This window comes from Notolepis coatsorum (genome assembly GCF_963971535.1).
Source record: "Notolepis coatsorum genome assembly, chromosome: 19".
Lineage (NCBI taxonomy): Eukaryota > Metazoa > Chordata > Actinopteri > Aulopiformes > Paralepididae > Notolepis > Notolepis coatsorum.
The window spans coordinates 17756387-17772171 of NC_140183.1; the positions used below are offsets into that span (position 1 = coordinate 17756387).

At 42.6% G+C, this 15785-nt stretch overlaps 1 protein-coding gene across 1 annotated transcript in view; it reads right to left on the reverse strand.

The window, feature by feature from the left end:
* Nucleotides 1–14985, reverse strand: part of LOC311246161 (CREB-regulated transcription coactivator 2) — a gene marked incomplete at its 5' end in the record, with an annotated part of 89211 nt that extends 74226 nt beyond the window's left edge. Inside the window, one exon of the mRNA XM_084336277.1 lies at nucleotides 14803–14985. Coding sequence (XP_084192403.1) covers nucleotides 14803–14985 — 183 coding nt within the window. The remainder of the gene's footprint in view (nucleotides 1–14802) is intronic.
* Nucleotides 14986–15785: the final 800 nt, after the last annotated feature.

The window sequence follows — 15785 nt, forward strand, 5'->3', positions numbered from 1 at the left end:
TACCAGTATCGGAAATGCCGCCGATACTGCCTAAAATGCTGGTATCGGTATCGGCGAGTAGAGTACCCTCTAATGCTGCGCTCCGATACCACGTAATTTATCAACAACACTGCGGTCTGTTGAGTGAGCATTATAAAACAAACATGTGTTTAACCGACCGTGAATTAAAGTGTCAATGCTGTTTGTCATTTTAACAGCAGATACTTTCTTAAATGCCATCCTCCCGACAGAGCGGTGTTGACGGGGAGCTCAGATGGGTTCGCTTGGTGGTGTTATTAGCATTGAACAGCTAACCGAAAGCTAGCGTTAACTAACGTTAAAGGTTTAGCCATAACGTTACCTTGGCTAAAGTTGGGGCTATTCATAATCCAGCAATAATGGCTGCAGACCTGCAAGCAAAGTACAGCAAGTTGGCAAAGGAGTATTCCAACGTAAATCACATTTTCACCAGTAACGTTAGTCTTTCCATCTGCCGGTAGCTCATGCTAGCTAACCTAGCTCACGTTAGCGTCGTCACTGAACCACCTCGCGTACACAATTAATGACATGTTGCGGACAGCCATATCGGTGACAATGTTTCGCTTTTAGTGCCAAATGATAAGAGTCTTAGGCGGAGTCTCAAAAGAGAATGTTGAATATTTATTGTGCAAAAATCACAACAGAGCCTCTACTACTAACTGAACCGGAGCCTTCTGGTAGCAAGTGCAGCAACTAATAATGTCCGTGTGGATCATTGGAGTAGGGTATATCTTCAGTGCTGCAGCCCCACTCATTGATTAATGATACTAATACAAATCTATACAATCACCTGTTGTTGAATAAATACCATTACTTTCTAGTTATTACTAAAAAACAGTATATATAAAACAGTCATCATCATCATCATGTATATAATAAAAAAAAATGGTATCGGATCAGTATCGGCCGATACCCAAAGCTTAGGTATCGGAATCGGATGGGAAAGGAAAAAAATGGTATCAGAACATCTCTAGTCCTGACCAACACGGCACACAACAAGTTTCAACATAAAACAGGGCATTAAACAAAAAAACATACAATTCAAATATAAATACAGAAGGCCATTTGTGCAGTGGCAAGGAGCATAATCACATCAGCAATAGCATCAGGTAAAACAATTACATGTTTCATGAAGGGCTAGTCATAGCATACCTTTAAACGCATTTACAGTAGGAAGTGCCTCTAGACAAAGTTTTACTTGCAGCGTATTCCATAAAAAGGGAGAATAGTGGGAGAATGCAGCTTTACCAAGCTCTGACTGCATCAAAGGAACATTTAAAAGCATCCCATTTGCTGGTCGCCTGGTATTAAAAAAGCAAGTATAAAAGGACAGAAGTCTGGAGATATATAAGGGCAGCTTACCTAGCAATGACTTAAGGATAAAAATCAACATGTGTGATTGTCTTCTTTGGTATCGAGAGGATCATCCTATGGACTGATACAAAGTGCAGTGGTGGGTGAGAGAGCCTGCACCCGTTAAAAAACGTATGGCAGTACGGTACGCAGAATTAGAGCTGCCGCGATTACCGCGGTATCGCTGTTACATCACGCCCACCGCAGAGTTTAGCTGAATACCACATCACCGCTGTTTTTTATAATAATACTCTCAACCAAAGCAATGCACGGCAGTCGGCCGACATTAAATACAGCAGTGTGTTATAATCACATTTTTATGAGCTAACGAATTTCGTTATATTGGACATTGTATTAATTATATCAAGCGAAGAACTGAGAAATTTGGCAGAGAGAGACGGCAACATTATCGTGAAATATAAACGTTGCGTGATGACTATTATATCTCCGCTGGTTTGGCAGCAGGAGCTAGATTTGCGAGAAGTATGCAACTGCAGAGCCACAGAGCCAGCGGCGCTCTCAGGTCCGGTCTGGGGAAGCTCAGCAGCGCCACCCACCCAACAGCTGAATTGCCAATGGCTGAATTGGAGTATTGCACTGTGCGCGCACAACTGTCAGCTCTGCGGCTCTGCAGTTGCATGCTTCTCGCAAATCTAGCTCCCGCTGCCAAACCAAATGAATCTCGACGTCGCTTCACCAAGTCGTTATCAGAACACTACACACATATCATAATAGAACACACATCGAATGCCTTTGTTAATCATAAGTAGTAACTTATAATAATAAGAAGAAGAAAGGGTCAAGGGGGGTAACCATCGGGCGCTACCACCGCTGCCCGCGACACCGAGTGAACGGCGCACTACCAGAGGGGAGACTTCGAATCAGTGTTTCACTTTCAATAACGAATGCGTGCTTGCCGAATCCCAAACAATATTCATGCTGCAAAGTCATCCTCTAAAGATAGACATTTAGACTAGAGGCAGGCTATATGCTATAAAGAGTATACTACAAAAAAAAGAAAAGAAAAAAATGCATTCAAACTTTTTTTTCTTCTTTTTTTTTGTGCGATAACCGCGGCGGTAGGAAATATTTCGCAAATTTGTGCGGTAAGGAAAACATCAATACCGCGGCAGCTCTACGCAGAATCCAGCTTTTTAAGCAGGGAGGATTGATTGATTGATTGAAAACTTTATTAACAGATTGCAGAATGGGTACAATACAGTACAGCTCAATACACACAATTGTTAAGGGGATGCAGACCAGAGAAAGACTTTCGTCTTGTTTACACCAGGGTCCCCCATTTTCAATTCATCAGGACATATATGACATACATGACATACAGATAGTCAGTACTGCTACATCTATACATTTATGACATACCAGATTTGCAAATACAGTACCGTTTGTGATACAGAAGGAGTCAAGAAAAGGGAGTATATACATTTGACGTAGAAACTGTACATTGGAGGAGGTTGGGTGGGGGGGGTTGGGTACACTGGGATATTGACAACCATACTGGGTAATTTACATTGGAGGTGGGTGGGGGGGGGGGGGGGCACATTGTATAAACAAGCAAAACTGTACATTGAGGGGGGGGGGGGGGGGACTCTGTACAAACAAACAAAATTGTACATTGGACTATTGACACGACCATACTAGGTAAATGACTGTACATTGGAGGGGGTTGGGTTAGTAGCATGCATATAGATCACATCGCAATGCTGATCTATTTTGCACATAATCTCACACATCCACAATTAAACAAAGATAACTTGATGAGACAGTTATTGAGAGTAATTTAGTTTGAATATGGCCACCAGTGATGTCATCGGGGACATTGAATCCTTGTGTTGTGTTAATTACAGCTCAGTGAAATGATAAGGTAGCAGTTTCCTATAAGACGACAAGGTACAGTATTCATATTTTTTTTTTCTCATTTCATTGAGGATTCAATGTCCCTGATGACCGGTGGCCATATTCATTTCAAACTCATTTACTCTCAATAACTGTCTCACTAAATTATTGTTTAACGTTGACTGGACTGACCATACAAAAACAGGCTACCCTTATTAAATCATATTCTACTTTCATGCACTTGGGAGTTGACTACAACCCACATAAGAATCTGTGGTAAATTTGAAACACAAACATTTAAAGGTCACAACATTGAATACCCCTCATGGCAGCAGCCAACGACATATACTATAAGAGCTCCACAAAGGAGAATCATTCAAAGAAATACTATAAGAGCTCCACAAAGGATAATCATTCACAAAGAAATACACTAAGAGCTCCACAAAGGAGAATCATTCACAAAGAAATACACTAAGAGCTCCACAAAGGAGAATCATTCACAAAGAAATACTATAAGAGCTCCACAAAGGAGAATCATTCACAAAGAAATACACTAAGAGCTCCACAAAGGAGAATCATTCACAAAGAAATACACTAAGAGCTCCACGAGGAGAATCATTCACAAAGAAATACTATAAGAGCTCCACAAAGGAGAATCATTCACAAAGAAATACACTAAGAGCTCCACGAGGAGAATCATTCACAAAGAAATACTATAAGAGCTCCACGAGGAGAATCATTCACAAAGAAATACTATAAGAGCTCCACAAAGGAGAATCATTCACAAAGAAATACACTAAGAGCTCCACGAGGAGAATCATTCACAAAGAAATACTAAGAGCTCCACGAGGAGAATCATTCACAAAGAAATACACTAAGAGCTCCACAAAGGAGAATCATTCACAAAGAAATACACTAAGAGCTCCACAAAGGAGAATCATTCACAAATAAATACACTAAGAGCTCCACAAAGGAGAATCATTCACAAATAAATACACTAAGAGCTCCACGAGGAGAATCATTCACAAAGAAATACACTAAGAGCTCCACAAAGGAGAATCATTCACAAAGAAATACACTAAGAGCTCCACAAAGGAGAATCATTCACAAAGAAATACACTAAGAGCTCCACAAAGGAGAATCATTCACAAATAAATACACTAAGAGCTCCACAAGGAGAATCATTCACAAAGAAATACACTAAGAGCTCCATGAGGAGAATCATTCACAAAGCAAACTGGTATACTGGTGTTGAGGTTAAGCAAGTCTGACGTATAATCATTCACTTACAGAAGAAATGAGCTTTGACTTTTGAGTAACTTCTCAGAATCACTTGTCGGGACCAAATAACTACTATAACTACTGTAGGCCCATGTGACAGGAAACAGAACTAGGCCCATGTGACAGGAAACGGAACTACTGTAGGCCCATGTGACAGGAAACGGAACTACTGTAGTGTAGGCCCATGTGACAGGAAACAGAACATCTGTAACTACTGTAGGCCCATGTGACAGGAAACGGAACATCTGTAACTACTGTAGGCCCATGTGACAGGAAACATAACACCTGTAACTACTATAGGCCCATGTGACAGGAAACAGAACCACTAACTACTGTAGGCCCATGTGACAGGAAACAGAACCACTGTAACTGCTATAGGCCCATGTGACAGGAAACAGAACCACTGTAACTACTATAGGCCCATGTGACAGGAAACATACCACCTGTAACTACTATAGGCCCATGTGACAGGAAACAGAACCACTAACTACTGTAGGCCCATGTGACAGGAAACAGAACCACTGTAACTGCTGTAGGCCCATGTCACAGAACTACTGTAGGCCCATGCGACAGGAAACACGTAAAAAGTTGATTTATTTTGCACATTATCTCACACATATCCCAAGGCTCACACATTTAGTTTGACAGTTATTGAGAGTTAATGAGTTTTAATATGGCCAGCACAGATGTCATCTGGTCCAGCTGAAGACAAAGCGGAGGAACAGATTGGACATTGAGCATGACCTCAGAGTTGCTTTGTCTACCATCACCCCAGACTTTGAGACTCTTGTCAGGAGCAAACAACATCCCCAGTTATCCCATTAGTTCCCTGCATGTTAAACTAAGAAGTCTGCTAAGAAGGATATATTATTTATTATTTCAGTGTGTTTTTAGCCCTTAGTTGCACTTTTGTTACAACCCCAGTTATCCCATTAGTTCCCCCAAACTTACTGTAGGTCTGTTATGTTAAGCTAAGAAGTCTGCTAAGAAGCATAATTATTTATTATTATCATTTAATTTCATTGGGTTTTTAGCCCTAGTTGCACTTTTGTTGCAACCCCAGTTATCCCATTAGTTCCCCCAAACTTACTGTAGGTCTGTTATGTTAAGCTAAGAAGTCTGCTAAGAAGCATAATTATTTATTATTATCATTTAATTTCATTGGGTTTTTAGCCCTAGTTGCACTTTTGTTGCAACCCCAGTTATCCCATTAGTTCCCCCAAACTTACTGTAGGTCTGTTATGTTAAGCTAAGAAGTCTGCTAAGAAGCATAATTATTTATTATTATTATTTAATTTCATTGGTTTTTTAGCAATAGTTGCACTTTTGTTGCACTTTTTTGTGTTTATTTCATGTTTTGAAAGATTGCGTATTACTGCATTTTTTTACATAAATCATAGTGGTTCAAAATTTTGGGTCGCGACTTAGCCTGCGGGCTACCTAGCGCCAGGTACCGGCGTTAGCTCCCGGAGCGATGGCTAGTTAGTTAGCACCAGCCGGGTACCGGCGTTAGCTCCCGGAGCGATGGCTAGTTAGTTAGCACCAGCCGGGTACCGGCGTTAGCTCCCGGAGCGATGGCTAGTGGACTAAATGGTCCCGACGCCCGGCTGGTTGACCTGGAGCTAGGTAGCCAGCAGGCTAAATGCTCCAGACGCTGAACTGCCTGCGCCGGTCTGTCTGTCGAAGACCGAGGGAACCGCATCAGGCTTCAGCTGATTAGTGGTCTTCTGGACAAACCTCCCACCCCCAACAACATAATCCGAGGCAATGAAGTGTTCGCTGGAGATCTTCATTCCCTGTCCAACAGGCTGATCGCGCCGCCTGAGTGCAGCCAGCCTGAGCCAACATGCCAACAACACTGTTTTTTTTCACTGGTAGTTTGTGGAAATTAACCAACTTTCCTCTCTCTTTCACACGGTAAAATTAGTTTGAACAGCCAGGAGCAATACAAAAAGAACCACCGCGGTCCCGTTGTTTGGTAGGCAACATTTGACTGACCCGACAGTCCATGTTTACTATGCAGCTAACCAGCAGTGTATACACCAAACCAACACCGTGACGTCAGCAACAAAATGGCGGCGCACATGTTCATAAATGCTACATAAATGGACATTACAAATCGTTTTTTCTTAGAAACGCCTTATTTTTATAACGTGATTTTTTCTGTGGTTTATCTAAATACGAATTTGATGCTATGACTATGTGTTTATCGCTATGCTTCATCTCCCCTTTAAATAAGTGGGGGAAAACATCCTATCTGCACTTTCAGTAGTGTTAACTCATATAGTCCCAAAACAGTGTATTGTATTGGGTATCCGTAAAAATTGCATTCTGCAAGAAACAAACAATATGCCTTTTTTTTAGTGCTGTCAAACGATTAAAATATTTAACTCGATTAATCGCATGATTGTCCATAGTTAACTCGCGATTAATCGCAAATTAATCGAATTTTTTTTCTTTTTCTTTTTTTTTATACCTTAAACAGATCTTTTTCAAGTTCCAAGTTTTAATACTCTTATCAACATGCGAGTCAACAAATGCTTGCTTTGTGCAGCCATTTAACACAAAAGGATGACCCTCATGCATTGCAAATTTGCATCAAATTCAAAACAGAGTGATGCACAAAATAACTTAAAAGAAAAGAATAATTTAAAACAATGAATAAAGTGTGCATGAAATAATAGGGGAAAGAAAACGTTAGGAACTTGTTACATTCACACACACAAGGGCTGATTAATCACACACACCCCCCTCTCTCCCTCACACACACACCAGGGTTTCCGTTAGAAAAAATTGTTGCCGGTCTCCGTGACCTGCAAGATTTCAATCTACCGGACAAATGAGATTAATTCCGGTCATAGTTTATTGAGCTTTAAAACAATTGATAGGCAGGCAATATAAAGAATGTCATCCTCAAGGCATGTAGATTTATAATATTATTACTTAAAACTAGGCTACTTTTGCGTATACAGTCATTAATTAATATATTCCAAATAAAATAAGTCCCTCGATACTCCGTGCTGCTGCTGACTTGAACTAAAATAGACCGCGTATGTGGGCAGTCGGTCCGACACTAAACAGCAGTCTGTTATAATCACATTTTTATGAGCTAACGAATTCCGTTATATTGGACATTTGTATTAATTATATCAAGCGAAGAACTGAGAAAGCAGAGAGATGGCAACATTATCGTGGTTTGCGTGACGACTCTCTCCACCTCGCAACGACTTATTTGCAAAGAGTATGGCGCTGCAGAGAAGCTGATTTAGCTGTTATTGGCTCTTTTCTGGGAACCGCACAACAGCGCCCCCCACCCAACATTGGCTGAAAATGGCCGAATTGGAGTACTGCTGGAATACTGCATTGTGCCGTTGCCTCTCTGGCTCTGCAGCTTCACACAAAAGTCCGCACACCAGCACTAAGCTCTCGCCGACAACGTCGTTGTCATTATTAGAAGCAACGAGGAAACAAATGTAATGATCGTTTCGTTCATCGCATAGGCTATTTAATTTTAGCCTATTTTAATACAATTCAAATAATCAAATTGTGCTTAGACTCAGGGAATTATTTTCACCGGACATTAAGACCGGAGATATTAAATAAGTCGGACTTCAACAGATTTTGCCGGTCAAAAACCGGTAATTACCGGCTAACGGAAACGCTGACACACACTCTCCCAGCTCTTTTTCTCTTTTGCCCCTTCCTCATCTCTCTCACCCCCCTCTCTCTCTATATCTCACACACACACACACACACACACACACACACACACACTTCAGAAACAAACATAGTACCAATGAGAGCATCAATAATACACCTGAGTGAAGTCTAGTAAAAAAAAAAAGAAAAACAATTTAGTTAATCTTGAGTTAAAAAAAATTGTGGCATTAATAGAATCGGGAGTTAACGCGATATTAACGCGATATATTTGACAGCCTTACTTTTTTTGCTTATTTGTGTATGTACACTCGATGTGACTGTAAATGAGGGAAACCTCAGTTGACTTTCGAGTTTAAATAAAGGTTTGATGAAATGATATCAGGGTTTCCGTTAGAAAAAATTGTTGCCGGTCTCCGTGACCTGCAAGATTTCAATCTACCGGACAAATGAGATTAATTCCGGTCATAGTTTATTGAGCTTTAAAACAATTGATATAGGCTATATAAAGAATGTCATCCTCAAGGCATGTAGATTTATAATATTGTTACTTAAAACGAGGCTACTTTTGCGTATAGTCATTAATATATTCCAAATAAAATAAGTCCCTCGATACTCCGTGCTGCTGCTGACTTGAAATAAAATAGACCGCGTATGTGGGCAGTCGGTCCGACACTAAACAGCAGTCTGTTATAATCACATTTTTATGAGCTAACGAATTCCGTTATATTGGACATTTGTATTAATTATATCAAGCGAAGAACTGAGAAATTTTGCAGAGAGAGACGGCAACATTATCGTGGGTTTGCGTGATGTATATCTCCACCTCCGAGTCCCAACGACTTGGTGCTGGTCATAATGTCCGGTGAAAACAACTCCCTCCAAGCACAACTTGACCACCCGAACCGTACCAAAACAGGCCAAAATTAAATAGCCCATGCGACGAACGATTCATTACATTCGTTTCATCGTTGCTCCACCAAGCAGCCGGTCCAACAATGAAAGCTGTTATCAGCGCGAGCCGGCCGCAGTTAGTTTGCAAGAAGCATCCAGCTGCAGACCCGCAGAGCAGCTTTCCAGGTCTGGGGACCGCACTGTGCCAGCAAAGCTGGTGGGTTCTGTGGGTCTGCAGCTGCATGCCTTCCGCAAATCCAGCAGCAAGCTCTCGCTGAGCGAAGCAACGACAACAAACGCAATGATTGTTTCGTTCATCGCATAGGCCACCCAACTCCAGCCCATCCAAATACAATTCAAATAATCAAACTGTGCCCAGAGGGAACTATTTTCACCGGACACTATGACCGGAGAGATTAAATATGTCGGACTTCAACAGATTTTGCCAGTCAAATACCGGTAATTACCGGCTAACGGAAACGCTGAATGATATAAAACATTCAAAAACAAAACATTCAAAATTGGCCTGCTGAATCTCACATCTCCTTGAAGTCAGCTATTCATCATGACTGGACAAACACTGGTTGACTTGGTCTTAGTTTTTTTTTATCTTTATTTTATAATGCACATTCAATGTTTTTTACTTGATCCCAGGGCCAAGACAAATTCTCCATGTGGGGGACAATGTCTCCTGTCAATTAGAGCTGATCCAGTACAATTATGTTTTAATTCAGTCATAAATAGCTTATTGTGGAATCTTAATGTAATAAGTATTATTTTCTCAGCTTCAGGTGTTTTAGGTCACCCTCTCCGAGCACAGCCAACTCTCAATAGACTGAGGGGGCATTGCGTTCTGTTCACTAGCTCGTATTGGGTTGAGTCGTGACTCGTGACATATCAACCTTCCAATAAACAGTTTCCGGGGCCAAGCTTCCTGCGTTGGCTGAGGCTCTGGTCTTTTCAACATGCCTCAGCGGCAGCGCTGTTTTTTTAATAGATCAGTCATAAAAAAAAAATGTGCGGTATGTGCTCCTAGTGTCTCCCACTGTCTGAGGCAGAGCATTTGGCCCCGGACATGAATATCGTGTCAGAACAACCGAATAGATCAGTGGTTCTCAAACTACGGGTCGCGACCCAAATTGGGGTTGCGGGTAGGTGACAGTGGGGTCACACATTGGTTGGCAAGTAAAACATTATTTAATTTTTTATTTTTATTTTTATGTTCTGGCAACATATCCTGGCTAAATATGCCTTGTTTTATAAATGTGTATTGATAACAGTGCTGTAATTAAATTCTTATAAATATGCATGATCAAGTTCAACAACGTGTGCTTTTATTTTGATATTCCTTAATTCCACGTTGAAATTACGCGATGTGGGGTCCCCAAAAAAATTCCTAAATAAAATGGGGTCACGGTATGAAAAAGTTTGAGAACCCCTGGAATAGATGCTCAACTCTGCCCTGTTTAGACGGAAACGCTAGCAGGTGAATCCGCAAAAATATTTTTTCGGATGTGCCTTTCGTTTATACGGAAACAGTGTTTTTACGGGGTGAAACCGTAAAAAAGTGAGACCACCTTCCAGGGTGGAATTCCTAGAAACGATAAACCTTTATGCTATCATCTAAACTGTCAAACCGCATAAAACGATGACGAAAGGGTTGTCAAGGCTCTCGTCGCGCGTACTGCTTACATCACAGGCATGCGCCAGTAGCCTAGAAGCGTAAACAAAGCATGTCTGATTCTATCCATGGCGATCACCTGAAGGCTACATTGGCAGTACTTTTAAATACACAAGAATCTGTCGCGCAGCTATCACAACTATTAGTACTGGACCCACTGTCTGTGAGTGACTCTGCTTTGGTCCAATCACATTCCCCACCCACAGTCTGCGAATCAGAGGCAGAGTAGGGCGGGTCTTCACAGCACGTCATGTGACATATGCGCCAATCGTGTGACAGTGGGGCTCCGTCGTTACAGCGTCGTCTGCACGCAGAATTCCATCCCAAAACGCTAGTCTAAACGCAAAATTAAAAGTGAGACGACTTTTGCGGTTTCTGTTCAGACTATCTCCGTCTAAACGTAGCCTCAGTAGGATGAGGGGGCGTGGCCTTCTGTTCACTACACTAGTATAGATTATTAACTCTCAGTAGGCTGAGGGGGCGTGGGCGTGGCCTTCTGTTCACTAGATAAGATGATTAACTCTCAGTAGGATGAGGGGGCGTGGCCTTCTGTTCACTACACTAGTATAGATTATTAACTCTCAGTAGGCTGAGGGGGCGTGGGCGTGGCCTTCTGTTCACTAGATAAGATGATTAACTCTCAGTAGGCTGAGGGGGCGTGGCCTTCTGTTCACTAGATAATATAGACGATTAACTCTCAGTAGGCTGAGGGGCTTGGCCTTCTGTTTACTGGTCATTCTGGTCGACTGATCGGGCCGATATTTAACATTTGAGATATTATTCTAAATGGAATATTGTGTTGGTGTGGAGGTGCCGTGACCTACAGACTATAATCTACAGACAATAAAAAAATACATATTTGATACGGACCACTGCAAAAAACACACCAACAATTCATACCTTTTTCAATGGAATTTACACACAAAAAAGCCATTCTCTCTTTACATTTAAACAGTGTTGAACTACAACCACACTACAGAAGGTTAACCTTTAACTACCACACTACAGAAGGTTAACCCTTTCACTACAGAAGGTTAACCGTGCCACTGCATGCCACTGGTTAAGACTGTGGGGCCACCGAGAGGAGCTACTGTACAACATGGAGCTTCTCAGGCCCCAATATTCAAATCATCTTCTCACAGGTTTCTCCCGGCTCATGAATCACACCGACAATCCCCCCCAAGAACGTGGTTTGATATCCACCGCACCAGACACAAATTAAATCCTACAGTCCGTGATATACATTTGAATCACTGGCTTCATTGAATGCCCTGCTGCCTAGTACACCTGTCGCCTAGTACACCTGTCGCCTCGCACTCATGTGCGCAACAACGTGCCGCCGCCAATCACCTCATTGCGAGTATTGACAATTGACAAGTATTGGCTTTAGAAGAAAGGCCCCATGGCGGCTCTCGCCGCGGTAACAAGACGCATACCACCACCTCACCCCTGCCCATTTTGACATCCTAGGATGGCTTAGAGTAGACGACAGAGTACAGCAGCTTGCAATGGGCCTGGTCTACAAGATACACTACACACCACTAAGATACTTCCCAAAGGTCAGTGAATTCCACGACCACAACACCAGAGGGAGCTCCACAAATCATGTTCAAGTTCAACCCAGATTCGGCTCAAACAAGGGAATAAACACGTTTCACAATTATGCCACAACAATGTGGAACGCCCTACCCACAGCCCGTAAAATAATCCCAACCCACCTTCAAAGAGCACCTACGGGAGGCTGAAATTCGAAACTGGCCCCCGTAAATGTCCAACCCCCCCCCCCCCCTCCTAATGTACAGTTTCTTCCTTTTAGGATCTCTGATAAACAGTAATGCATATTTGTATATCTTGTATGTCATAAATGTAACAGTACTGTATATCTGTATGTCATGTATGACATAAATGTCATGATATGTATCTGTATGTCGTGTATGTCATTATGAATTGAAAATGGGGGACCCTGATGTAAACAAGACGAAAGTCTCTCTGGTCTAGTCTGCATCCCCTTAACAATTGTGTGTATTGAGCCGTAATGTATTGTACCCATTCTGCAATCAGTTAATAACATTTTCAATCAATCAAGGCTCAAGCACACGGGTAGAACACTGGCGTATGAATTGACTGTTCACAGCAGTGAAGATGGAACGAAGGCTAGTCTCATCTGCGGTAAAATTTACCACGCACGTACAACGGTGAAGATCGGCCACCGCTAGTGAAAGCAGACTGCCGGTACCAACATGCACACATTCTCTTTCTCCTGACGCGGTACCTCACAGTCAGCAGACAGCACATCAGTTATTTGCAGAGTACCTCGTCTCCGTTTACCGGTAACGTGCAACCACCCCCCCCCCCCCCCCCCCCCCCCCCCCCACCCCAGTGATGTACTATCCATCCCTGTTGCCATTAGGCTGATTGGACCGCCCACACACTACTGCAGTAAAACATGTGTATGTGTGTGTGTGTGTGTATAATGGGGGTTGGGGGCCATAAACGACAAGGGCCTCAAAGGAATTCCCAGAAGAGGCAGTTCCGCGGTATGGGGCCACCCTCAATGAATGGTGGAAGAGTCGGGTGTGTAAGAATGAGAGTGTATGTGCACGCGGGGAGTGTGAATGAAAGAAAGAGAGGATGCTAAGTTGGAGGCGGGCCATTGACAGAATTGAGCTGGAGAATGCAGTGCACTGCTGCCAACCTCACGATTTATGGAAGGATGACAACTTCCCCTGCATCAGCTCTCTCGGCTCACAAACTCCTCTCTCCATATCTCCCAACATCGAAAGCACGGACTCTCCTTAACGTTAACAAAATTATTACAACAGCCGCCATGCCATTTACTCAGGCAACTGGGGATGGGGAGAGAAGACGTCTCGCAATGACCGTGACAAATGCCAAGCTTTCAACGTGGGAGGACCAGGGCAAGCCCTACTGTGGAATTCCTAATTAAACACTACCAAATTAACAGTTGTGTGAGCTGGATTTGAGAGTTGGCTTACTAAGTGATAGTCTTACATACAGTCAAAGCTAGGAGTGGAGGCTGTGTAAAGTAGCCCACATTAATAGGCTCACACGGTTGTGATAATTGGCCACATGCATGATGATGATGCTGCTCCACACTGGCACTGCCCACTGTAACGTTAGCTCACTGTTGAGCAACTGGTTTTGATTGATTGATTGACAACTTTATTAACTGATTGCAGAATGGGTACAATACAGTACGGCTCAATACACACAATTGTTAAGGGGATGCAGTCAGACCAGAGAAAGACTTTCGTCTTGTTTACATCAGGGTCCCCCATTTTCAATTCATAATGTAATGGTTCAGTCGTTGCATGCAAAAAAGTACGTGAACCGGTGACAACGGTACCACTAGTCTGTAGCTGGTTAATATGTCATACGTTTAAGGTTAACTTATATTATACGTCACCCAGAGTCAACTGTCTACATTATAAAGTAACAAAAAAAACGGCTATATAACCCAACTAACCGTACTAGGTAGCGTTAACATCAGCTACCCTTCTTAGTCAAAAGGTGTTAGCAGCAGCAGCAGCAGCAGATTATTTCAATTTAACGTTAGCTTAATCGCTTCTTCCTGTCAAACATTAACGCGTTTGAGCAACATCGCCCGGTTTATCAGTTTAGAAACCATTGAGAGTACTACTACAGGCTAACGTTAAGTTGCCCTATTTAACTCTAATGTCATCAACGTTACGTTAGTGTTGTTAATAACTACCCAACAACACCACGTTAGCATGAGTGACATGACAGCTACATCGCGGTCAGTAAACAAGCCAGTGTGGACCTTCTCTGCAGCTACAAGTTAGCTAGCCAAGCTAAGCTAACGGTGGTTTACGTTGTTGTCAGAAATAGGTAACCGAGGAAGGACACCATGTCGGTGTTGTTGTTGTTAGGAAAACCCTAATAAAGCCCTAAACCAGAGAGGCCAGCTAACATGGTAACGGTATGTTTGAGGTTGACAAGCCCAGGCGAGGCCCGTCCGGACAGCTTCTCCTCCTCCTCCTCCTCCTCTACTAGCCTGCTCTCTCCGTCCTGGTTCTTCTTACCCTGGTAGAGGTGATGTCCATCATAACCTCTTGAAAGGCGGCCGTCTCCTCGGCCTGCCGCTGGGTGTGGAGCGCGATCTTCTCGCTGAACTTGCGGGGGTTTGAAGGTCCGGACCCGGCGCCCGAAGTGGGTCCTCCAGGTCCGGGTCCACAGCCGCCTGTACCACCACCCGTCGCAGACATCTTTATACCGAGCGGACGGGACACTAACTACTTCACGTAGTGGAGTGATTTCACTGCTGACTGGGTGGGTGGTGGGAGGAGGACGTGGGGGACATCATGGAGGGGACAGGGCGCCCTCGGCCGGTTTCATTCATGTACTGTTGTTCATTTCACTTGTTCGTGTCAATGACCCCCAAACACAGATTCACATGTCGCCAGTCTACCCTGATTCAATGTGTTGTTGACCCAGCAGTGGTGGAAAGTAACAAAGAATATAATTTTTTTTGCACTGGACTGTATAAATCCTTGTATATCTTCCTGTACATTTGACATTTGACTGTACATTTTACTAGGGACTATTTTTGGACTGTAGGCCTATATTTTAGAATGTACAGTATATCTTTGACTGTGTATTCTTATTTTTGACTACCTAAATGTTTATTGTGAGCGATCTGTGGTGCTGAATTTCCCACTGGATTAATAAAGTACTTCTGTTCTATTCTATTGTATCTAATCCATTTCCACTCAGGTACAATTTATAGGCAGGCCTACTTGTACTGTACTTTATTTGAGAGAACTTTGTACTTTACTACATTTCAAAATAAATATTGTACTTGTACAATAGTATTGTACTTGTACTCCCACTACATGCATCTGAACCAATCGATTACTAGTTACTAGAAAAATATTTTGCATAGAAAACATGGCAAGAATTTATGAAGATTATGTACTTTAAAATGTGCAGCCTGACAACTTCAAGAGGAAGTCATCAGAGCAGCGTAACTGGACCACATCACTTTGACAGCCTAGTGATCGATACT